Below are 25,628 nucleotides of genomic sequence, written 5' to 3'. Positions count from 1 at the left end.
TCGCTACGAATGCCGGGAAATGTAGTGTTGAGCGGATATTCTAGCCGCGCGGTATTTCCACAGTGACCTCTAGCGGCAAATGCCTGTAAGTATACTTCTAGGACCGCCCCGCCCCCTGATTAATCAGCCGTCCGATATTAGGAATGCTTAGGGGCGTGGTTAGGCGGCCTGCGCCTCTCTCGGTCACGTGGTAGTATTGCCAAGGTGATTAGGAGACGCCGGGTGCCTGATATCCTAGCAACCGTGGCAACAAAGATGGCGGACACTGAGGACGCAGAGGGGCCAGGTAAAGTGGGCAGAAGCTGCACTCCAGCTCCATGTATGTAACATGTATGTTGTTTTTAGCTGCTCCTTGTCCGGTCCGATACTACTGATTGTGACGCGGTTTTCATGTCCAGTAAGTCATTATTTCCCCATAAAACTCGCCATGTAACGGAACGCAGCTTCTGGTGGCGACCTTGAAATGGCGGACGTAGTGAAGTTATGGACGCACGCACTGCGGCTTTACCCGTCATGAATGGACATCAACGGTTATTAAAAACCCGCACCGTTTTTTTGTTACAGCTGCAGATGATCGCTCCATTAAATCATTTATGGTTTACGCGTTTCGGGAATGTATCCCCTTCATTTAGACCTTCGTCTGCATGATGTGAGGAAGGGGAACTTATTAGCTACAGGTTGGGGCGGTAATAAAAAGCAGGAAGTGCTGAACCCCATGTGCAGTGGTGCATCTATACCGGGGGGCAGATCCTGCACTGGTGGTCCGCTGCTAACGGCGATCCCCAGCAAATATGCATACAATGGAGGATGCCCGCAGCGGACCACAAGTACCACAATGGACATCCTACACAGGATAGCAAATGTGTGGATGTGATAAACAGTAAAAATAATATAACAATAACAGACCGGCGCACTCTGCGGTCTTACTAAGCCTCAAACTGGTGTTAAAATTGAGAGATTAGCCAACATGTCCTACGTGAGGACCTGGCTGAGCCCGAGCACCGTGCCAAGGTTTCTCAAGTAGCTTAGGGCTCTTTCACACTTGCGTTCTTGTCTTCCGGCATAGAGTTCCGTCGTCGGGGCTCTATGCCGGAAGAATCCTGATCAGTTTTATCCTAATGCATTCTGAATGGAGAGAAATCCGTTCAGGATGCATCAGGATGTCTTCAGTTCCGGTACGGAACGTTTTTTGGCCGGAGAAAATACCGCAGCATGCTGCGCTTTTTGCTCCGGCCAAAAATCCGGAACACTTGCCGCAAGGCCGGATCCGGAATTAATGCCCATTGAAAGGCATTGATCCGGATCCGGCCTTAAGCTAAACGTCGTTTCGGCGCATTGCCGGAGCCGACATTTAGCTTTTTCAGAGTGGTTACCATGGCTGCCGGGACGCTAAAGTCCTGACAGCCATGGTAAGTGTAGTGGGGAGCGGGGGAGCAGTGTACTTACCGTCCGTGCGGCTCCCCGGGCGCTTCAGAGTGACGTCAGGGCGCCCCAAGCGCATGGATCATGTGATCACATGGATCACGTCATCCATGCGCATGGGGCGCTCTGACGTCATTCTGGAGCGCCCCGGGAGCCGCACGGACTGTAAGTATACCGCTCCCCCGCTCCTACTATGGCAACCAGGACTTTAATAGCGTCCTGGGTGCCATAGTAACACTGAACGCATTTGGAAGACGTCTTCAAATGCTTTCAGTACACTTGCGTTTTTCCGGATCCGGCGTGTAATTCCGGCAAGTGGAGTACACGCCGGATCCGGACAACGCAAGTGTGAAAGAGGCCTTATTCCTGAAACGTGTAGCCAGTACAGCAGCCATCTTACTCTCTCCGTACTTAGATATGGACGCCGCTGAAGACCAGGAGGGACGGACAGGTCTGGAGAGCGAGCGATCAGAGCGAGCCGTAAATGACGAGAACACAGGACCGACGGCGGGTGACCAGGGGACGAGCGGTGAGTATTATACCGAATATCAGCGTGAAGAAATATCACCAAAATATGCAGGGAACAAAGACATCAGGATGAGATACGCCATTCACAGGAGACACGTGTGCCCGCACCTCCCCGCCCTGCAGGAAACTGCTTATATAGTTATTCCCAGACTGGGCACAGGACACTGACACTCGGGGTACAGGATAAGGACACTGACACTTGGGGTACAGGATAATGACGCTGACACTTGGGGTACAGGATAATGACACTGACACTTGGGGTACAGGATAATGACACTGACACTTGGGGTACAGGATAATGACACTGACACTTGGGGTACAGGATAATGACACATTAACACTCGGGGTACAGGATAATGACACTGACACTTGGGGTACAGGATAATGACACTGACACTTGGGGTACAGGATAATGACACTGACACTTGGGGTACAGGATAATGACACTGACACTTGGGGTACAGGATAATGACGCTGACACTTGGGGTACAGGATAATGACGCTGACACTCGGGGTACAGGATAATGACACTGACACTTGGGGTACAGGATAATGACACTGACACTTGGGGTACAGGATAATGACACTGACACTTGGGGTACAGGATAATGACACTGACACTTGGGGTACAGGATAATGACGCTGACACTCGGGGTACAGGATAATGACGCTGACACTCGGGGTACAGGAGAATGACACTGACACTTGGGGTACAGGATGATGACGCTGACACTTGGGGTACAGGATAATGACGCTGACACTCGGGGTACAGGATAATGACACATTAACACTCGGGGTACAGGATAATGACACTGACACTTGGGGTACAGGATAATGACACTGACACTTGGGGTACAGGATAATGACACTGACACTTGGGGTACAGGATAATGACACTGACACTTGGGGTACAGGATAATGACGCTGACACTTGGGGTACAGGATAATGACGCTGACACTCGGGGTACAGGATAATGACACTGACACTTGGGGTACAGGATAATGACACTGACACTCGGGGTACAGGATAATGACACTGACACTTGGGGTACAGGATAATGACACTGACACTTGGGGTACAGGATAATGACGCTGACACTCGGGGTACAGGATAATGACGCTGACACTCGGGGTACAGGAGAATGACACTGACACTTGGGGTACAGGATGATGACGCTGACACTTGGGGTACAGGATAATGACGCTGACACTTGGGGTACAGGACAATGACGCTGACACTTGGGGTACAGGGTAATGACACTGACACTTGGGGTACAGGATAATGACACTGACACTTGGGGTACAGGATAATGACACTGACACTTGGGGTACAGGTTGATGACGCTGACACTTGGGGTACAGGATAATGACACTGACACTTGGGGTACAGGATAATGACACTAACACTTGGGGTACAGGATAATGACACTGACACTTGGGGTACAGGATAATGACACTGACACTTGGGGTACAGGATAGTAACTCTTGGGGTGCTCATTGATCATGTGGTCTTTGTATTTCTCAGCTGAACCAGTACTTGATGATCCACGTGCAGAACATGAGAACATGATTACGACGTCCACGCATTTACCAGAGAGGGATGGACCGGATCCCTCTACCCAGGATACTGTCCTAGAGGATGTCACCGATAATAACTCAGCCTCTGCCACAGACGAGCGCCCCATATTACCTGAACCCCCCAATGACCAGATCTCTAAGGATGAGCAGCACAGCACAGGAGCTGATACCTCACCTAGAATTATTGGTGGAGGAAAAGGTGGGGATGACGGAGCTAAAGCAGAGGAGGATGGAGATAAAGCAGAGGAGGACGGAGCTAAAGCAGAGGAGGATGGAGATAAAGCAGAGGAGGATGGAGATAAAGCAGAGGAGGACGAAGCTAAAGCAGAGGAGGACGGAGCTAAAGCAGAGGAGGACGGAGATAAAGCAGGTGAGGACGGAGCTAAAGCAGAGGAGGACGGAGCTAAAGCAGGGGAGGACGGAGCTAAAGCAGAGGAGAACGGAGCTAAAGCAGAGGAGGACGGAGCTAAAGCAAGGGAGGACGGAGCTAAAGCAGAGGAGGACGGAGCTAAAGCAGGGGAGGACGGAGCTAAAGCAGGGGAGGACGGATATAAAGCAGGGGAGGACAGAGCTAAAGCAGGGGAGGACGGAGATAAAGCAGAGGAGGATGGAGATAAAGCAGAGGAGGACGGAGCTAAAGCAGGGGAGGACGGAGCTAAAGCAGGGGAGGACGGAGCTAAAGCAGGGGAGGACGGAGCTAAAGCAGGGGAGGACGGAGCTAAAACAGAGAAGGACGGAGCTAAAGCAGAGGAGGACAGAGCTAAATCAGAGGAGGATGGAGATAAAGCAGGGGAGGACGGAGCTAAAGTAAGGGAGGACGGAGCTAAAGCAGAGGAGGACGGAGCTAAAGCAGAGGAGAACGGAGCTAAAGCAGAGGAGGACGGAGCTAAAGCAGGGGAGGACAGGGCTAAAGCAGAGGAGGACGGAGCTAAAGCAGGGGAGGACGGAGCTAAAGCAGGGGAGGACGGATATAAAGCAGGGGAGGACAGAGCTAAAGCAGGGGAGGACGGAGATAAAGCAGAGGAGGATGGAGATAAAGCAGAGGAGGACGGAGCTAAAGCAGGGGAGGACGGAGCTAAAGCAGGGGAGGACGGAGCTAAAGCAGGGGAGGACGGAGCTAAAGCAGGGGAGGACGGAGCTAAAACAGAGAAGGACGGAGCTAAAGCAGAGGAGGACAGAGCTAAAGCAGAGGAGGATGGAGATAAAGCAGGGGAGGACGGAGCTAAAGTAAGGGAGGACGGAGCTAAAGCAGAGGAGGACGAAGCTAAAGCAGAGGAGGATGGAGATAAAGCAGGGGAGGACGGAGCTAAAGTAAGGGAGGACGGAGCTAAAGCAGAGGAGAACGGAGCTAAAGCAGAGGAGGACGGAGCTAAAGCAAGGGAGGACGGAGCTAAAGCAGAGGAGGACGGAGCTAAAGCAGGGGAGGACGGAGCTAAAGCAGGGGAGGACGGATATAAAGCAGGGGAGGACAGAGCTAAAGCAGGGGAGGACGGAGATAAAGCAGAGGAGGATGGAGATAAAGCAGAGGAGGACGGAGCTAAAGCAGGGGAGGACGGAGCTAAAGCAGGGGAGGACGGAGCTAAAGCAGGGGAGGACGGAGCTAAAACAGAGAAGGACGGAGCTAAAGCAGAGGAGGACGGAGCTAAAGCAGAGGAGGATGGAGATAAAGCAGGGGAGGACGGAGCTAAAGCAAGGGAGGACGGAGATAAAGCAGGGGAGGACGGAGCTAAAGCAGGGGAGGACGGAGGTAAAGCAGAGGAGGACGGAGCTAAAGCAGAGGAGGACGGAGATAAAGCAGAGGAGGACGGAGCTAAAGCAGAGGAGGATGGAGATAAAGCAGAGGAGGACGGAGCTAAAGCAGGGGAGGACGGAGCTAAAGCAGGGGAGGACGGAGCTAAAGCAGGGGAGGACGGAGCTAAAACAGAGAAGGACGGAGCTAAAGCAGAGGAGGATGGAGATAAAGCAGAGGAGGATGGGGATAAAGCAGGGGAGGACAGAGCTAAAGCAAGGGAGGACGGAGATAAAGCAGAGGAGGACGGAGCTAGAGCAGAGGAGGACGGAGCTAAAGCAGGGGAGGATGGAGATAAAGCAGAGGAGGGCGGAGCTAAAGCAGAGGAGGACAGAGCTAAAGCAGAGGAGGATGGAGATAAAGCAGGGGAGGACGGAGCTAAAGTAAGGGAGGACGGAGCTAAAGCAGAGGAGGACGAGGTTAAAGCAGAGAAGGACAGAGATAAAGCAGGGGAGGATGAGGTTAAAGCAGGGGAGGACGGAGCTAAAGCAGGGGAGGACGGAGCTAAAGCAGGGGAGGATGGAGATAAAGCAGGGGAGGACGAGGTTAAAGCAGAGGAGGACGGAGATAAAGCAGGGGAGGACGAGGTTAAAGCAGAGGAGGACGGAGATAAAGCAGGGGAGGATGAGGTTAAAGCTGAGGAAGATGGAATTAAAGTGGAGGATGGAGTAAAAGCTGAGGAGGACGGAACTGATGCTGCAGTGGAATCCACTGAAAAATCTGCCACAAGCTCTGTGGACACGTTTGATGACCCAAATGATCCAGCTCCTCCAGAAAATATGAAAGGTAGGTGTCTGTTATGCTGGAGGCCCTTCCCTGTCACTCTCCTCTCTGGATTTGAAAGGGTCAGTGCAGATTCTAGTTTACCACCGGCAATGGCTGGACACTTCAGGTTATTTAAGGCACCTTCGCCTAGTGGAGATAAGTTTAGGGAAGAAAATGGCAGTACTACCGGGGCGCTAAGATTTAACCACATTTTATTTTAGTATAAAACTAGACATAAACAAAGTCATCGGGTCTTAGCTACGCGTTTCACCGACGCCGGCTTCTTCAGGCTGTGATCTTTTATACTATAATAAAGTGTGGTTACATCTTAGCGCCCCGGTCGTACTGCCATTTTTTCCCTAAACTTATCTCTGATCATCGGGACCTATTCTGGATGCCCGCGGCAGAAGGGAGCTGCTTCGTTACCACACAAGCTATTCTACATAGGCTTCCCAGCGTTGTGCCTGGCGTGCACAACCTGATCTGGTGAGTTACGATCCCTGACAATTAGGGGCACTCTCCGAAAAACTGTTCACACACAGGGGGCGCTGTCCTTCTCTATTCTCTTCCCCTAGGGGAGTCTGAGCTTTAGGTTTTCTAACGTTCTAGTACCAAGTTAAGGTGTGCTGTTCTGCTTGTCTGCTTGTGTACTGACCTCTGCCAGTTTACCGATTCTGACCCTCCACTTCCTGACCTTAGCCTGTTTACCATATTGACCCTTTGCTGCCTGCCCTGACCTCAGACTAATTTGACAGATTTGCATGTACTCTGCCTGCCCTGACCTCGGCCTGTTTCCTGATTCCTTTAGATTCATTTGGACAGTATAATGTTCAGGTGCGCACTCATCCGTGGTGTTTCTAATAACAAATCCTCTGCAGACATATAGATGAATAGTACAATTCAGGTAGCCTGCAGCCACCACTAGGGGGAGCTCAGCAGCATCTTGCATACTGACCTCACAAATGTCACTCCTGAGCTCCCTCTAGTTGTGGCTGCTGGAATTTCATCATATGGCAATGCAGAAGATTTGGAGCTCTGTAATGGCAAATCAAAGCCCTAGCCGCGATACAGCCAAACAAGGAAATTATGACAAAAGCGGAGATTCACACAATATTTGTCTACACATTAGCTGTCTGTGGAGGGCGCTGTTGTATTGCTCTATGGATATGGATACACATTTATGACACCTGTACTTTGCCGTTTTTATTAACCTGCCTGCAGAAGTCAGTGCAGTGGGAGAACATACTGAAGCAGGGGGTGAAGGGGTTTCAGTAAGAGAGATCCCACCACCAGAAGACATAAGAGATGAAGAACCGGAGACGGGATCCACTGATGTGCGTCCAGCTGAGGCCACGGAAGGTAAAATCTGTATAAAATGTTTCACGTTCTTGTATAACAGTGTAGGATTAGATTTTGCATAATGGCCATTTCTGGCCAGCCCTTCAGATGAGAGCACAGAAGGTGCTGCTGCTGAGGCCCCACATCCTGCAGCAGAGTCATCCACGGAGGGTCAGTACAGAGACAGCGTTTCCTATAACTCCACCCAGCTATTGGGTATTATACCAAATCCCTTATTGGATGCTGCACGGTCAGCATATTATTATGATAGAGAAGAGGATAAGGAGTACCAGGTGCCCTTGAGACGCTTATCTTTGACAGTCATGCTATGGAATCTTCTTTTGTAGAAGGTGATGTAGAAGAAGTGGAAGAGGCCGAGAAGATCCCAGATGACTTTTTCTATGACTATGACAGTATCTGCTCGCAGCCATACATCTCTCCTGACTCCGGGATCCCTAGCAGAGTGCTTCACCTTCTGTATCCTTCTTCCAGTATCTAAAATCCTCGGGCCATGCTCATAAGAAATAATAGGAATTATCTATAAATTCAAACTGAACACTTTTTAGGCACCGCAATGGGCACCGACAGAGGGCCAAAAATTTAGGAATGATAGAACGTAGAACATTACTTTAAAATATATGTGGAATAATTCATTCTGAAGGGAATCTGTCACCGCATACCTCCATAGTGATCCAAATGAAATGTCAGATGTGCGCTTGTCTGTTGTTTGAAATGCTGTTTCCTCCATCCTGATACCTCCAGAGAAATTCATGTTTTATTATATACAAATGGCTTGCTTGGTGAAACGAGGGCGTTACCGTTGCACCTGATTGCACCAAAGGCTCTTCTTCCTTTTAATTGGGGACCTCCCCCCATCCCGGCTTTGTGTGACAGGCCCTGGCAGGAGAGATGTAATGTATTCCAACCCTGCCTTCTCATGCGTGTTTTAGCACTTCAGGAATTGGGTCAAGTGCAGCATAGCGCTGATGCTTTCAAGGGCCGCATAATACTTAGATTTCAAGACGACTCCTGTCCTTGGAAGCATCAGCAAAAACACGGGTGAACAGCACTCCTTAGTAATAATGCTGCGGGTGCTCGTCTCCAAGGGAGGTGGTAAAAAGCCCCCCAAAAATAACAACTCATAGATGTCCAAAAAATAAAAAAATGGAGACAGCACGTCCAAAAGGCGGAATTTTATTCCAGATGCAACGTTTCGGCTTAGTGATAGCCTTTGTCAAGCATCTTGGAAGCATCAGGTCTCTGCTGGTTCCCGAAGCGACGGTTCACACAGGAGAACGTGAGGCCAGGCACGATTACATCTCCCCCGCCTGGCCCTGTCACCGCCTACAGCTCAAGGAGCTTTCGGTGCAACAAGATGCAGAAGTGCCCCTCTCGTTGTACCAGGCAGGTCTTTTGCATGACTTTTTCTGGAACGCAGACACCTATTGGGATGGGGAAACAGCGTTTCAGTGAGAAGACGAGCACACAGCTGACATTTCATTTGGATTTCTGTGGAGGTATGTGGTGACAGATTCCATATAAATCATCAGGTGGGTAAAGGGATGGAAACTGTAGAGAAAAATCAGAAAAACATCCAAAGCACCATAGATGATAAGAAAAACACTTTCACCCAACCACCAGGGAGTACTAGAGCAGTGGATTAGTTGCTGGTTCCTTAATATTTCTCAGGCATTCTTTTGGCTATGACTGTACTAAACGGGCAAATCTTCACTTGCTGGATGACCAGACTTTGCTATATGTAGCTGGGGCCATGGTCATCATCCTAGGACTTAAGACTCAAGAGCAACAATATCTGAGGAGCAGCAGTGGTCAGGGGATTGGAGCTGTCGCGGTGAGTTTTTCTGTGCTTTTTCTTTTCTGTCGTCATAGGCGATTATAGGGATAATGTAGAGTTTTCACAGCACTTTGTAGGTACCGCCATGGGCACGAACTGAATGCTGAAATGTAACAAATGCAAAGTAAATAGGAAACTGCATCCCTGGCTGTAGGTTCCCGGTGTCACACACTTAGGATTCTGTTCAGATGTTAAGCTCTACTTCACCTCTAGGTCCATCCAAGCAGGAGCTATTTTGCAGTAGCAGAAAAGGGACACAAACCGAATATTATCCTGTATGAATTCCCATCTCTGAAACCCTATCGGATCCTCAGAGGTGAGACCTACGCTAAGGTTTAATCCTAAAAATCAATACACTTGACCCTTCAGAGTCAGTGATCTTGTTTCTCTCTCGTTCAGGGGGCACAGAGGAAGCCTATGCCTTCATAGACTTCAATCTGTCTGGAACACTTCTTGCCAGTGTGGGCAGCAGCCCTGATTATATGCTGACTATCTGGGACTGGAAGCAGGAAAAGATTATGCTGAGGTCCAAGGCATTTTCCCAAGATGTGTTTCAAGTCACCTTCTCACCAGAAAATGAGGAGCAGCTTACTACCTGCGGGACGGGGCACATCAGGTGACGCACAACTTGACCTTCTTTATATTGCATCTCCACAAGTCATATAGAACATCTGCAATAGTGACTGGTGTCTACCTTGGTCCTTGTGTAGATTCTGGAAGATGGCCCGCACATTCACCGGTTTGAAATTGCAAGGAGAACTAGGAAGATTTGGAAAGACTGCCCTAACAGACATAGAAGGATATGTCGAGTTGCCGGATGGAAAGGTAGATTAGAGAACCTTTGACATTACACTATTGGGCACCGCAATGGGCACTAGTAAGGAGGCCACATTTTTACTGCAGGTGATATCGGGGTCAGAATGGGGCAACATGCTTCTCTGGGAAGGCGGTCTCATCAAGGTGGAGATATGTAGAAGAGGACGAAGAGTGTGTCATACCGGACCCATTAACCAGTTCGTCCTGGATGAAGGAGAACTTATCACCATTGGTGCTGATGGTTTTGTCAGGGTAAGTTTAAGATATATATCTGACTATAATGGGGGACGTCTACGTATATTTCCGCTTCATATCTCTTTCCTTCAGGTTTGGGATTTCGAGACAGTAGACACTGCAGACTCTGTGGATGACACCGGCCTTTTGGAGATGGAGCCCATGAATGAGCTTCTGGTTGGGAAGAACGTAAACCTGCGGTATATGGTGAAGACCATGGAGGGTGACGCCCCAGTGTGGTTTGCTCAGGTAGGCCAGGCTCATGCTACACTTGTTGCTTCTGCCCTGACACCACATCGATTGGCCAACCTGGCTGCGTGATACTGGGTCGCTGTAGCATCGATTAAAGAGGTTGTTCATTCCTTTTATATCGATGGCCTGTCCACAGGATGGAGCTGGAACTACACGTCCATTGTGCAGTGGATCGGTGGATGTGTGAGGTGTTGCAACCTCGCAGATCAGATATTGATGGTCTATCCTGGGGATAGGCCATCAATATAAAAAGAGTGGACAACCCCTTTAAACAGCCGTGATCACAACCTCATTGTTTTTTATATGCTTACAGTTAAAGGGGTTTTCCCATTTCAGACAATGGCGGCATGTCGCTAGGATATGCCCCCATTGTCTGATAGGTGCGGGTCCCACCTACAATGAGAACAGAGCCGGGAAATGAACGGAGGGGCGCACTGCGCGTGCGCAGCCGCCCTCCATTCATTTCTATGGGGCCGCCGAAAATAACCATCCTAGCATCCTAGCAATATGCCACCATTGTCTGAGATGGGAATACCCCTTTAAGGTTGATATGGATGCTCTAATGCCAAATGAGTTTTTAGTATTTTTTTCACATAAAAAAGCATTTTTTTTACTTTAGATTCTTATATTTCCATACACTTTATTGATCTTCTCTTTGCATGTTTTTTTTTTGTGTCTCGCCATAAGGCTCACTCTATTGCTTCTACAGCACCCAGCAGGAATGCGCAGCTTCTGTATTGTGTAATATTATGCTCCTGGTCCCAGGCAAAAATGGCCGACATGGGGGCCTCTATAAGGCCTCGGCTGCCATGAAGACCGGACGGCAGCCCACGATTGACTAACCACTTTGATGCAGTGCACAGCATTGAACGCAGCATCTAAGGGGTTACAACATCCCGGCTTGGCATTCTCCTCCATTCTAGCTGTTACAGCAAGGTGTCCTGCAAGTGATTTTTACCCACGCCATCAATGGCAGCAGTGTACGGGTATGTCCCATGGTGGGAAGGGATTAGGGAGGACAAGAAAGAAATTACATTTCATGAAATGAATGTGATTCTCTTTAATTTCCTGTAGTTTGTATTGCGCCGACATATTCTGCAGACCTGTACGCATATTGTAGTCACTCATATCAGTCCCTGTGCCCAGAAAAAGCACACTCAGTCTGTGCAGGTGTTGACCGCGGTCCTAATGACTCCACAAGACGTGTTAGCAGTAGCGCAGGGGCCCTGTAAGCAATGGGGCCCGACTACCACAGCTTGTGAGGTACTGTGAAAAAATTCGGACGGTGCTGTATGGCAGTCATCGTGCAGTTGATAAACGCGGGTCCGTATGTCTCTGGTGGACATTTTTGACGGTTAATATTTGTTCTCATTTTCTGTGCTTGCCTTTGGTTTGCAGGACGCCAGTGGAGGGATATGGAGGCTGGATCTGTCCTTTTCCAATATAGTAAGTTATATTCATTACTGTAATCCCTACAATTAGTTATATAATAGAGCCATACTGCAGACCAGTATACAAGGTGGTATACACCGTGGCCGGTGCGCAGGGTCAGCGCTGCAATTCCAATGGCTGCCATTCTTGTTTCTCTAGACACAAGACCCAGAATGCCTCTTCTCCTTTCACTCCGGCAAGATCAACGCTCTGGACGTGTCTCCTTCAACATACCTCATGGCCACGACGTCCCTGGACCGTAAGTTCCTGCTGTCACACACATAGGCTTCCGGATAGATGGTATTACGGTCAGTATGTGAGTGGTCTGTTCCCACCGTCGCCCACAGTTAGCTTTAGTCACCTAGTGCGTTCCTTTCCCCCGCTGACCTGCACCCAGTGCATGGTACGCCACGGGGGAGTAAGAGGCAACCAGGGGGCCCCAAAGCAGAACTTGGAATGGGGCGCCAGTACTCTTCCATGACCAACATGAGCAGGAACTGGTGTTACCGTCACATTGGAGAAGCAGGTCACTTGCAGATTTGCAGCAGCTGCTGGAAGGGACTGGTTTTCCTTGGGGAGAGTCTTACAGGCAATGCTCGCTGGGAAAAGTATGCATAGAAGCTTTCCTCCAGGGGGAAGAAGACTTACAGGGCAGACACTACCAGACAGCTTTCTTCCTTCAGGAATGTGGATTTGCAGTGAATTCTGTAATAGGATGCAGGCATTATAGCTGAACCGAGACTTCAGGGCCTTGAAGGGGTTAATACGTCCCTCTGCAGCATATAAAGAGACCACCGCTGTAAATAATTCTGCATATCTGGGGGGGCCTGAAGCTCCGGGTTACTCCCCTGAGAGTCCCACTATCTGTAGCTGCTAATAGTTATGCACCTGATAATGAAACATAACCTAACAAATAGCACAAATATCCTCTCTTCTCCAAGAAAACACCTCAAAAGCTATAAAAATAACTTACAACATTTCTATTCACATCCACATATCCAAAAACTTTTACAGACCTGGGCCCTTCAGCTTTCAGATCAAAGCATTCAAAAAAATAATAATATTAGAAGGACGGTCAAAAGTCCAAAAATGTACACACAGCGAAAGATGGACAGAAACCTTCTTCAAAATAATACAGGAAGGATATCTAGGATTCAACATCCCAAAAAGAATAACAAACTCCTCAAACACAGAGCCACGGCGCGGATTGTGGACGTGTAACTGCCTTCCAAACCTCTGGCAAAACGTCCGACAATACATAGAAGCGCGCCGGAAGATAATGAGACCCCCAGAGCCGAAATCATATGGATTTCATTACAGAGAACAAGACGGGAAAAATCAAACATCACGAATCCCACAAATAATCCACGCCGTAGTATTAGTAGCCACGGCGGACAACCCCCGCAACTACAGAGGGGACATCCCAAATGAAATGCACGATGTGTATGGAGAGGAAATGTTATATAACAAAGAAAAAAAAACATCATTTCTTTAGAAAAATTGAAAACTTTTATTGAAGCCTCACAAAATAGAAATTCTGATGACTCCAATCCAACACACAGAACGGTACAATGTAGAAAAATTTAAAAACTCCCTAGGGAAATAAATGTTTAAAACATTTATAAAATCCGTGCGCATGTGTTTTTTTTAATAATCTTTTTATTGTAATTTTCAATAAAAGGTATAACAAATACAAGTCGTAAAACAAAAAATATATCTAAATATATAACTTAACATTAATATTAAGACACAGGTGTAACACATGCGCACGTATTTTATAAATGTTTTTTACATTTATTTCCCTAGGGAGTTTTTTTATTTTTCTACATTGTACCGTTCTGTGTGTTGGATTGGAGTCATCAGAATCTCTATTTCGGGATAAATAAAAGTTTTAAAGAAATGATGTGTTTTTTTTTTCTTAACGTTTCCTCTCCATACACATCATGCATTTCATTTGGGATGTCCCCTCTGCAGTTGCGGGGGTTGTCCGCCGTGGCTACTAATACTACGGCGTGGATTATTTGTGGGATTCGTGATGTTTGATTTTTCCCTTCTTGTTCTCTGTAATGAAATCCATATGATTTCGGCTCTGGGGGTCTCATTATTTTCCGGCGCGCTTCTATGTATTGTCGGACGTTTTGCCAGAGGTTTGGAAGGTGGTTACACGTCCACGATCCGCGCTGTGGCTCTGTGTTTGAGGGGTTTGTTATTCTTTTTGGGATGTTGAATCCTAGATATCCTTCCTGTATTATTTTGAAGAAGGTTTCTGTCCATCTTTCGCTGTGTGTACATTTTTGGACTTTTGACCGTCCTTCTAATATTATTTTATTTTAATGCTTTGATCTGAAAGCTGAAGGGCCCAGGTCTGTAAAAGTTTTTGGATATGTGGATGTGAATAGAAATGTTGTAAGTTTTTTTTATAGGTTTGAAATTGATTGAGTTTGGATGATTTTGAGGTGTTTTCAATAAAAGATGAAATGTTGTTTCTGTAGCTTCGTCATCCAGATTGGAGAAGAGAGGATATTAGTGTGGAGGTGCGGAGCTGGCTATTTTTTTAGGTTATATTTCATTTTTATTTCTTTTTTTATCAGATTCATGCATTAGTTGACCCGCTGTGTGGATTCCCTTTTCTCTGTATTCTTTGAATAGTGCGCTGTCTTTTCCAGGGGTAAATTCTATATGGTTCCGCAGCGACATGTGTTTGGATGAGAGATACGGTAGTTTGTGTATTTTTCAGATCTCTTTCCATGTTACCGACGTGTCTCTTAGGACTATTGATCTCTTTGCTATGGTTGGGCGTGCGCATATGTTACACCTGTGTCTTAATATTAATGTTAAGTCATATTTATATATACAGTACAGACCAAAAGTTTGGACACACCTTCTCATTCAAAGAGTTTTCTTTATTTTCATGACTATGAAGGCATCAAAACTATGAATTAACACATGTGGAATTATATACATAACAAACAAGTGTGAAACAACTGAAAATATGTCATATTCTAGGTTCTTCAAAGTAGCCACCTTTTGCTTTGATTACTGCTTTGCACACTCTTGGCATTCTCTTGATGAGCTTCAAGAGGTAGTCCCCTGAAATGGTCTTCCAACAGTCTTGAAGGAGTTCTCAGAGATGCTTAGCACTTGTTGGCCCTTTTACCTTCACTCTGCGGTCCAGCTCACCCCAAACCATCTCGATTGGGTTCAGGTCCGGTGACTGTGGAGGCCAGGTCATCTGGCGCAGCACCCCATCACTCTCCTTCATGGTCAAATAGCCCTTACTTTCAAAGTTTTCCCAATTTTTCGGCTGACTGACTGACCTTCATTTCTTAAAGTAATGATGGCCACTCGTTTTTCTTTACTTAGCTGCTTTTTTCTTGCCATAATACAAATTCTAACAGTCTATTCAGTAGGACTATCAGCTGAGTATCCACCTGACTTCTCCTCAACGCCACTGATGGTCCCAACCCCATTTATAAGGCAAGAAATCCCACTTATTAAACCTGACAGGGCACACCTGTGAAGTGAAGACCATTTCAGGGGACTACCTCTTGAAGCTCATCAAGAGAATGCCAAGAGTGTGCAAAGCAGTAATCAAAGCAAAAGGTGGCTACTTTGAAGAACCTAGAATATGACATATTTTCAGTTGTTTCACACTTGTTTGTTATGTATATAATTCCACATGTGTTAATTCATAGTTTTGATGCCTTCATAGTCATGAAAATAAAGAAAACTCTTTGAATGAGAAGGTGTGTCCAAACTTTTGGTCTGTACTGTATATATATTTTTGTTCTTATTTTAATTTTTTTTTTTGCTTTACGACTTGTATTTGTTATACCTTTTATTTATATGTACGGTATTTAAAAATTACAATAAAAAGATTTTAAAAAAAAGAGCACAAGTCTGCAGGATTAACCCTACAGCATGCTTGATCCAATAGGGTTGATCCTGCCAAAAGGTGCATTTTTAACCTAAATTTCCCCCCGGTGGGTTATTTTCGTCCGGGCAATCCGTTCATTGTTTCCTCCAGAAGCTGCGCTTTCTGTTTCAGGATCGCTGAGGATCTATGACTTTGTGGGGAAGGTTCCTCTGGTGGACATGAAGTTTAAACAAGGCGGCACCGCACTCACGTGGGCCCCTCGCATGGTCAGTTCCTTCTACGTGGTACACTACCTTTCATCCAACGTTATTTTAGTGATAATAACGGTTTCTCGGCCCTCAAGTCACTGGGATCCCCCACGCAGCGGTGTTTCGACCCTCTCTCCTTAATGTTAGCCAAAATCCACAATTCTCACACATAAATATCGTGAACCCTTGCTCTCAGATAAGTCCAGCAGACGATGACGTGATCCACTCTCCTCTGTCCTGCAGGTTAATCCTAAAGGCGGCTTGTTTGCAGCGGGATTTGAAGACGGAGTTGTCCGTATCCTAGAGGTTTACAATGCCACGGGCAGGAGGCTTATGACGGGACGAAGCGGCACCAACGATGCTGCGGTAAACCTGAGACAAGCCTTCAAACCGCACAACGCTCCCGTCACGGCTTTGGCATACGAGCGCAACGGAGAGATCCTCGCCACTGGGGTAAGATCTGGCACCGACGCACCGAACAGTTTATCTGCATTGTGGGCGATGTGGCGGCTCTAGTGTGCATATTGAGTAACGCATCCCCCACAGTACCCCCCATCAGGACTGGATCTGTACAGTCACTAAGCGGTCAGGTGTAAGGTCCACCATCTTACAGGAAGGTAAGTTCTGTGTGTGACTGGAGTATAAGTCCACCATCTTACAGGAAGGTAAGTTCTGTGTGTGACTGGAGTATAAGTCCACCATCTTACAGGAAGGTAAGTTCAGTGTGTGACTGGAGTATAAGTCCACCATCTTACAGGAAGGTAAGTTCTGTGTGTGACTGGAGTATAAGTCCACCATCTTACAGGAAGGTAAGTTCTGTGTGTGACTGGAGTATAAGTCCACCATCTTACAGGAAGGTGAGTTCAGTGTGTGAGTGGAGTATAAGTCCACCATCTTACAGGAAGGTAAGTTCAGTGTGTGACTGGAGTATAAGTCCTCCATCTTACAGGAAGGTAAGTTCAGTGTGTGACTGGAGTATAAGTCCACCATCTTACAGGAAGGTAAGTTCAGTGTGTGACTGGAGTATAAGTCCACCATCTTACAGGAAGGTAAGTTCAGTGTGTGACTGGAGTATAAGTCCACCATCTTACAGGAAGGTAAGTTCAGTGTGTGACTGGAGTATAAGTCCACCATCTTACAGGAAGGTAAGTTCAGTGTGTGACTGGAGTATAAGTCCACCATCTTACAGGAAGGTAAGTTCAGTGTGTGACTGGAGTATAAGTCCACCATCTTACAGGAAGGTAAGTTCCGTGTGTGACTGGAGTATAAGTCCACCATCTTACAGGAAGGTAAGTTCAGTGTGTGACTGGAGTATAAGTCCACCATCTTACAGGAAGGTAAGTTCAGTGTGTGACTGGAGTATAAGTCCTCCATCTTACAGGAAGGTAAGTTCAGTGTGTGACTGGAGTATAAGTCCTCCATCTTACAGGAAGGTAAGTTCAGTGTGTGACTGGAGTATAAGTCCACCATCTTACAGGAAGGTAAGTTCAGTGTGTGACTGGAGTATAAGTCCACCATCTTACAGGAAGGTAAGTTCAGTGTGTGACTGGAGTATAAGTCCACCATCTTACAGGAAGGTAAGTTCAGTGTGTGACTGGAGTATAAGTCCACCATCTTACAGGAAGGTAAGTTCAGTGTGTGACTGGAGTATAAGTCCACCATATTACAGGAAGGTAAGTTCAGTGTGTGACTGGAGTATAAGTCCACCATCTTACAGGAAGGTAAGTTCAGTGTGTGACTGGAGTATAAGTCCACCATCTTACAGGAAGGTAAGTTCTGTGTGTGACTGGAGTATAAGTCCACCATCTTACAGGAAGGTAAGTTCAGTGTGTGACTGGAGTATAAGTCCACCATCTTACAGGAAGGTAAGTTCAGTGTGTGACTGGAGTATAAGTCCTCCTGCCGCTCTGATCCGGGTGAATAGGAAGATGTGACAGTAATAACAAAAATGACTATCTTTACTACCTTGCAGAGTATGGACAGAACCGTCTTCTTCTTTGCCGTCGGAGACACCTATGAACCCATTGGATTTGTACGTCTTCCAGGACCCGTCAGGGAGTTACACTGGTCTCCCCCCTCCCATGTGAGTAGCCGCACATTCTGCCATGAATTGGGATGTCCCCTCTCATGAGGCTGCCCCTTCGTTCTCACTGTAGAGATCCGTACAAACCCAATCCTATAGCAGTTTAAGCCTGAGCTGCTTTGAAGGGGTAATCCCATCACTAACGATATGCTGTCAGTGTCCCACCTCTGAAACCCACTCCTAGATCTAGAACGGGCCCCCTAAAGTGAACCCACGCACAAACAGCCACCCTCCATTCACCACTATGAGAATGGCCAACGCTGGCTCAGCCATTTCTCTCTACATTCATCGCTATGGGATTTCCGCAAGAAATAGCCGAGCCAGCGCTTGGCTATATTTGGAATTTCCATAGCAATGAATGGAGAGCACGCCGCGCATGCTGACCTTCACTTCTAGGGGGGGTCTGGTTCTCTAAATAGCAGGTGGGACCCGCAACTATCCGACATTGATGGAATATCCTGGCGATATGCCACCAGTGTCCCAGATGGGAATACCCCTAAGAGAGACGCGCCAGCCAAACATGGCCGTCCGATATATCACACATACATGTCAGGATGTGCAATCTGTTGGGCCCTTTAAGGCTTCCTCACTGCTCAGTAAGTTTCGGGTATCTTTTTGCAGGAGCAGAGCACGCTGCTCGTTCTCTGTGAGAATGGATTTGCCGTCCAGATCGCGGCACCTGCAGCTGAGAAATCGGATCCTGTCACCAGTTATGAAATCTCCCATCTTCCTCTCAGTTACTTCAGGTTCAGAAGCATCAAGTCCAAGATGGAGGTAAAGCACAGCCCTGAGCCCCAGGAACATGCACATTACATCCGGGCCGCGGAGCCCATCTGTCTGTCCGGCTCCATTTATACTTCTCCTAGGACAGTCCTAAAAAGTATTGGCGCCTTTGATTGTGAATATTTATGAAATGACCATGGCCAGCGCGGTAGAAGGCCTATATAGTAGACAGTCGTAACTTTGCTACAGTCACATTGACTTCTAAGGGTAATATTTGGAGGACATTGCAATATGGAGTTTCACACACCATGTGACAGAGGTCGTCGTCCCTCAAAGGGATCCAACATCCAGGCCCCCCACTGGTATTGGGCGTGAAGGGTCTGAAGCACATTTAGCATTACATCCAGGGGTGGATTGGCCATAGACCTTACAGGGGCCACCTGAGCCCTCCTCACTGCCGGCGAGTGGACATTTTTGGGGGTGTATTTAGTGCTCATGGGGCAGTATTTTGTGATGCTCTGTTGGGGCGGTATAATGTGCTGCAATATGGTATTGCTGGCTCACCTTCCATCAGTTTGGACCCGACTACAAAATGGGGTCACTTTTAGTATTTTTTCCAGGGCGCTTTAAGTTCCCAGTCCGCCCCTTCATAGCGCAAAGCAAAGTCCCATTCACTTGACTGGAGCTTTGCTTCAGTTCCCCGAACAGCAGATACCGGGGCGCGAATGTGCAGGACAAACAGTGACAGGGATATGGCGCTAAACCAGCTTTCCCCCCCTTCTTCATTCTCAGGATCATTGGGAGCCTTGTATAGTGAATGCCATATGCCAGGCATGCTCAACCTGCGGCCCTCCAGCTGTTGTAAAACTACAACTCCCATCATGCCTTGCTGTAGGCTGATAGCTGTAGGCTGTTCAGGCATGCTGGGAGTTGTAGTTTTGCAACGGCGGGTTGGGCATCCCTGCCATATGCCGTCACTTTCTAAATTGGGAATTCCCCTTTAATAATCATTGCTTTGCAGAGGGAGGAGCAGCTGGAACGCATACGGAAGAACCAAGAGCAGAAACAGAAGGAACGGGAAGCCTGGATACAGGAACAGAAGGAGCGGGGAATGGAGCTGTCAGAGGACGACCTGCAGCCAGGTACTGAAGAGGAGAAGCTGCCGGAGCTGTATGTTCCAGAAGAACCCAGTCCCATCCTGTGTGGTTTCTATGCCAGTCCTGGGAAATTCTGGTTATCCCTGGTATGTGTCACCCTTCAGGATATAGTCTCACACATCCATATGCCACCCGTCCATTCAGAACACTGATGCCCATATATGTTCTTCCTTTCCTCCTCTCCATCAGGACGGCTACGACTCAGGGTTCCTTTACCTCTGTACGTTTTCCGACACCAATGGACAACCTGAGGATCCAGCACTGAGGAAGGATGAACCAGTGCGCGCTCTGCCAATCAATGACACCAGCAACAATCCCATCCACAAAATCCACTTCAGGTAGAGAACCTTTTCCTATTTCCCTACAGATCAAGCTGTCTAATCTGGGGGTTTCACCACAGAGGAACCCCATGGAACCAGCAGGACCCGCCAATTATCTAATAACGAGGATGTTCTTTCCTTCTTATCCATAGCTCCAACAAGCAGCTGTTGTTCTGTGGGATGCAGGACGGAGCCGTCCGGGTCTACCCTCTCCAGCCCAACGATCCTTTACTGGGTTCCATGAGCAGTTACTGGTCTCTTGGGGTCCATGATAACCAGTATGGAGCCATCCAAGCCATCAGCTCCAGCTTTGATAACCAGTATCTCGCGACCTGTGGAGCTGACGGCAACATCTTCACCTTCAGCCTCCTCTCCATGGAGGACATTGAGCGAGACCTGAAAGTGAAGAAAGCTAAAGTGCCTTCTCCTAGGGTAGGTGCCATTGCGTTTGAATGTTTCGAGTGTTTCTGTTTCTTTTCCAGGTCATAACCTGGCACCCTATTATTACACCTGTGACTGCTGGGTGGCAGCCATATTGCTTGGGACTCATATTTACTGGGGATTTTACAAATCGCACGTCCTCACCGAGCCTCGGATCTTTTTTATATTGCAGCTCAGCCTGGATAAAGAGAAGCCTGCGGAGGATATTGAGGACCCAGATGCTTACAGGTACAGTCCAATGCAATGGATTATAGAATATTGCAGACCCCTCCATCATGACACGCATTGTTATCCCCCTCCAAAATCCAGCCGCGTTGCATGTACGTGATGTCGGCATGGACGAATCATTGCCTGCAGTCACATAAACCCACTGGGTTCTGATGCCCCCCACAAACCTAATGTTCTTGGGTTATCAAAAAGATGGTTGTGACTGCTGACTCCCCCATTGTAATGAATGGACAACTTGCAGTTTGATTGGTCAACTGGCTGATTAGAAAAACCCCGTTCATTAGTTTTTGGAGGTGCAAGATACTGAGGAACCCCATTAGAGACATTGATGACTTGGATGTATCGGAATTCACGTGATTTCTTTTAGCATAGAGAACGCTAAACAGAAGCGACAGCACGACCTTCTCCTGAAGCAAGCGGAAAGTAAGAAGGCCGGCAGGAGACGGGAGCTCGAGGTGCTGAGGAAAGAGTTCAGGCAGCTCCTGAGGAAGAACGTGGAGCTACCGCATCACATGCAGCTCAGCAGAGTGGTACGTAGCGAGGATCACCCCTCCACGTGTCGCCCCACAATATGTTTATTACCCACGCCACCACCCAACGGTCCAGACCTCCTGTGCTGATGTACAAGCTCAGCTCCAGACAGGCAGGAAGAGACTGTACGGTGCATGCCAGGGTGCCCCAGGTGCTGGGTGCAAGGGGACGTGCCAACAAAACACATTGCCAGGGTGCCCCAGGTGCTGGGTGCAAGGGGACGTGCCAACAAAACACATTGCCAGGGTGCCCCAGGTGCTGGGTGCAAGGGGACGTGCCAACAAAACACATTGCCAGGGTGCCCCAGGTGCTGGGTGCAAGGGGACGTGCCAACAAAACACATTGCCAGGGTGCCCCAGGTGCTGGGTGCAAGGGGACGTGCCAACAAAACACATTGCCAGGGTGCCCCAGGTGCTGGGTGCAAGGGGACGTGCCAACAAAACACATTGCCAGGGTGCCCCAGGTGCTGGGTGCAAGGGGAAGTGCCAACAAAATACATTGCCAGGGTGCCCCAGGTGCTGGGTGCAAGGGGACGTGCCAAAAAAACACATTGCCAGGGTGCCCCAGGTGCTGGGTGCAAGGGGACGTGTCAACAAAACACATTGCCAGGGTGCCCCAGGTGCTGGGTGCAAGGGGACGTGCCAACAAAACACATTGCCAGGGTGCCCCAGGTGCTAGGTGCAAGGGGAAGTGCCAACAAAACACATTGCCGGGGTGCCCCAGGTGCTGGGTGCAAGGGGAAGTGCCAACAAAATACATTGCCAGGGTGCCCCAGGTGCTGGGTGCAAGGGGACGTGCCAAAAAAAACACATTGCCAGGGTGCCCCAGGTGCTGGGTGCAAGGGGACGTGCCAACAAAACACATTGCCAGGGTGCCCCAGGTGCTGGGTGCAAGGGGAAGTGCCAACAAAACACATTGCCAGGGTGCCCCAGGTGCTGGGTGCAAGGGGAAGTGCCAACAAAACACATTGCCAGGCTGCCCCAGGTGCTGGGTGCAAGGGGACGTGCCAACAAAACACATTGCCAGGGTGCCCCAGGTGCTGGGTGCAAGGGGAAGTGCCAACAAAACACATTGCCAGGGTGCCCCAGGTGCTGGGTGCAAGGGGAAGTGCCAACAAAACACATTGCCAGGGTGCCCAAGGTGCTGGGTGCAAGGGGACGTGCCAACAAAACACATTGCCAGGGTGCCCAAGGTGCTGGGTGCAAGGGAAAGTGCCAACAAAACACATTGCCAGGGCGCCCCAGGTGCTGGGTGCAAGGGGAAGTGCCAACAAAACACATTGCCAGGGTGCCCCAGGTGCTGGGTGCAAGGGGACGTGCCAAAAAAACACATTGCCAGGGTGCCCCAGGTGCTGGGTGCAAGGGGACGTGCCAACAAAACACATTGCCAGGGTGCCCCAGGTGCTGGGTGCAAGGGGAAGTGCCAACAAAACACATTGCCAGGGTGCCCCAGGTGCTGGGTGCAAGGGGAAGTGCCAACAAAACACATTGCCAGGGCGCCCCAGGTGCTGGGTGCAAGGGGAAGTGCCAACAAAACACATTGCCAGGCTGCCCCAGGTGCTGGGTGCAAGGGGACGTGCCAACAAAACACATTGCCAGGCTGCCCCAGGTGCTGGGTGCAAGGGGAAGTGCCAACAAAACACATTGCCAGGGTGCCCCAGGTGCTGGGTGCAAGGGGAAGTGCCAACAAAACACATTGCCAGGGTGCCCCAGGTGCTGGGTGCAAGGGGAAGTGCCAACAAAACACATTGCCAGGGCGCCCCAGGTGCTGGGTGCAAGGGGAAGTGCCAACAAAACACATTGCCAGGGTGCCCCAGGTGCTGGGTGCAAGGGGACGTGCCAACAAAACACATTGCCAGGGTGCCCCAGGTGCTGGGTGCAAGGGGAAGTGCCAACAAAACACATTGCCAGGCTGCCTAGATACAGGGCGAGGGCAGGAAACTGAAAGTGAATCCTAGCTACAGCTAGGATGTGCCCCCATTGTCTGATAGGTGCGGGTCCTACCTCTGAGACCTGCACCTACAAGGAGAATGGAGCGGAGAGAGTTGTGGCCGGAGGACTCTCCCATTAAAGGGAATGGGAGTGCACCGCGCATGCGCGGCCACCGCTCCCATTAATTTCTATGGAGCCGACGGAAATAGCCAGCGCTCGGCTATTTTTGGCAGCTCCATAGAAATGAATGGAGGGCGGCTGCGCATGCGCAGTGCACCCTCCTCAACTCTCTCCGCTCTGTTCTCCTTGTAGGGGCGGGTCCCAGAGGTAGGACCCGCACCTATCAGACAATGGGGGCACATCCTAGTGCTATGCCCCCATTGTCTATAGTTTTTCATAACTTTAGCGGTCCACACAATCTGATAATCCAGAATCAGAATCTTGAAAGGGTCTTCCTTTCGTGTAAGACCTCTGCTTACTGTCAATAAAACTCAATGCAATGACCAATTGGACATGATTAGGACATGGTTCCAGCCTGGCGCTATTATCATTCACTGACAGCAAGCCAACACAGAAAGCCTATCTTGAAGTTACATGGTTCTTGTTTATGCTTCATTTCCACAAAACCGGAGGTCATACTCGATGGATCGCTGTATACGTGCTTGTAGCGAGAAGGTTGCATGTCGCTGACGTCTCTGAGGTGGGACCAGGTCCCCCCCAGTCCTCTGATGTCGGACACAGACATGACCTAAATGTTGTGGTTTGATGGAATTCTAAAAGGTCTACAACGCATTGTTCCTCCTCCCAGGAGTTTGAGATGGACCATAGGATCCGAGAAGAAATGGAACGTCAGACGTCGGAGAGGATCCGCACCGTGCTGAAGGAGCTGGCCTGGGAACAGGAGAAGCACAACATCGGACTGAAGAAGCTGCAGGCTCGGTACGTGTGAAGCTTGTCTCACCTCAAGCATTAATATGCCACCCATGTCAGATAGGTGTGGGTCCCACCTCTGGAACCCACACCTAACTCTAGAACAGAGGGCATACCGCACATGCGCTGCCGCCCTTCATTGATTTCTATGGGAGTGCCGTAAACAGTGGACCGCGCAAGCATGGTCCCCGCTCCATTCCTGAGTATGGAACTACCAGAAATGGTCGACGAATGCTACACAGAGTTTGTTACCATGGAGACACATTGTCTGGAGAGGTGCTATGGAAACATCTAAATCAAGACCCACCGAAAAGTTACTTCATTTTTCCTATGATATCAATGAGAGAATAAAAAAAATAATTGTGTAACTTTGGACATTTACTGACCAGATTCCGGGATAAGGTGGAGTTTGATACGGTGATCGTCCGCGCAATCAACACCGAGCACCAAGTGTCCACATACCGGCTCCTGTCTCTCTCAGAGAAGTACTTTAAAGTGAAGGGGATGATTTTGAAGAGGAGGATGACGCGCTACGATCTGTATCAGAAAGAGCCTGGCGTTGGGAAAGAGACTCGAGAGTCAGGTAAGTGCCATCCATAGCATGTATGTGGGGGAGCTGGCATCTGCAGGATAAGATGGAAGGGGTTATAGAAGACTACACAGGTAGGTTACCATGTAGGAAGTCTGAGTACCATGTAGGTCTGATCTGCTCTCAGGTAGGTCACCATAGAGGAGATTACTGGGGGTGACCTGATCTCAGGTAGGTTACCATAGAGGAGATTACTGAAGATGATCTGCTCTCAGGTAGGTGACCACAGAGCAGAACTGGGGATAATCTGCTCTCTCACCGTAAAGGGTGATTAGTGGGGATAACCTGATCTCAGGTAGGTTACCATAGAGGAGATTACTGGGGATGACCGGATCTCAGGTAGGTTACCATAGAGGAGATTACTGGGGATGACCTGATCTCAGGTAGGTTACCATAGAGGAGATTACTGGGGATGACCTGATCTCAGGTAGGTTACCATAGAGGAGATGACTGGGGATGACCTGATCTCAGGTAGGTTACCATAGAGGAGATTACTGGGGATGACCTGATCTCAGGTAGGTTACCATAGAGGAGATTACTGGGGATGACCTGATCTCAGGTA

At 48.7% G+C, this 25,628-nt stretch overlaps 2 protein-coding genes across 2 annotated transcripts in view; both read left to right on the top strand.

Annotated features, from left to right (window-relative positions):
- Positions 1-79: 79 nt before the first annotated feature.
- On the top strand, positions 80-5,989 carry LOC120993154 (uncharacterized protein DDB_G0290685-like). Its single transcript, XM_040421721.1, has 5 exons — positions 80-85; positions 142-286; positions 1,838-1,951; positions 3,476-5,904; positions 5,975-5,989. The coding sequence occupies exons 1-5, from the start codon at positions 80-82 to the stop codon at positions 5,987-5,989; spliced, it is 2,709 nt and encodes a 902-aa protein (XP_040277655.1).
- A 1,520-nt stretch (positions 5,990-7,509) lies between these two features.
- Positions 7,510-25,628, top strand: part of CFAP44 (cilia and flagella associated protein 44) — a gene marked incomplete at its 5' end in the record, with an annotated part of 48,875 nt that continues 30,756 nt past the window's right edge. Inside the window, 21 exons of the mRNA XM_040421720.1 lie at positions 7,510-7,591; positions 7,768-7,897; positions 9,110-9,272; positions 9,489-9,591; positions 9,675-9,891; positions 9,986-10,100; positions 10,179-10,343; positions 10,419-10,574; positions 11,976-12,023; positions 12,168-12,267; positions 16,057-16,151; positions 16,377-16,586; positions 18,106-18,216; positions 18,838-18,990; positions 19,961-20,182; positions 20,286-20,434; positions 20,569-20,848; positions 21,030-21,085; positions 21,453-21,615; positions 24,356-24,486; positions 24,867-25,060. Coding sequence (XP_040277654.1) covers positions 7,510-7,591; positions 7,768-7,897; positions 9,110-9,272; positions 9,489-9,591; positions 9,675-9,891; positions 9,986-10,100; positions 10,179-10,343; positions 10,419-10,574; positions 11,976-12,023; positions 12,168-12,267; positions 16,057-16,151; positions 16,377-16,586; positions 18,106-18,216; positions 18,838-18,990; positions 19,961-20,182; positions 20,286-20,434; positions 20,569-20,848; positions 21,030-21,085; positions 21,453-21,615; positions 24,356-24,486; positions 24,867-25,060 — 3,043 coding nt within the window. The remainder of the gene's footprint in view (positions 7,592-7,767; positions 7,898-9,109; positions 9,273-9,488; positions 9,592-9,674; positions 9,892-9,985; positions 10,101-10,178; positions 10,344-10,418; positions 10,575-11,975; positions 12,024-12,167; positions 12,268-16,056; positions 16,152-16,376; positions 16,587-18,105; positions 18,217-18,837; positions 18,991-19,960; positions 20,183-20,285; positions 20,435-20,568; positions 20,849-21,029; positions 21,086-21,452; positions 21,616-24,355; positions 24,487-24,866; positions 25,061-25,628) is intronic.

The sequence above is a fragment of the Bufo bufo genome, chromosome 3, assembly GCF_905171765.1.
Source record: "Bufo bufo chromosome 3, aBufBuf1.1, whole genome shotgun sequence".
Lineage (NCBI taxonomy): Eukaryota > Metazoa > Chordata > Amphibia > Anura > Bufonidae > Bufo > Bufo bufo.
The sequence above is the reverse complement of the archived record's forward strand: the minus strand, read 5'-3'. Positions and strand labels throughout refer to the sequence as shown.

Bases quoted from the DNA above. Each gene is read 5' to 3' on its own strand.
- LOC120993154 (XM_040421721.1), top strand. The intron at 287-1,837 runs GTAAAGTGGGCA...CTCCGTACTTAG, and splicing joins TGAGGACGCAGAGGGGCCAG to ATATGGACGCCGCTGAAGAC. The intron at 1,952-3,475 runs GTGAGTATTATA...TGTATTTCTCAG, and splicing joins GGGTGACCAGGGGACGAGCG to CTGAACCAGTACTTGATGAT.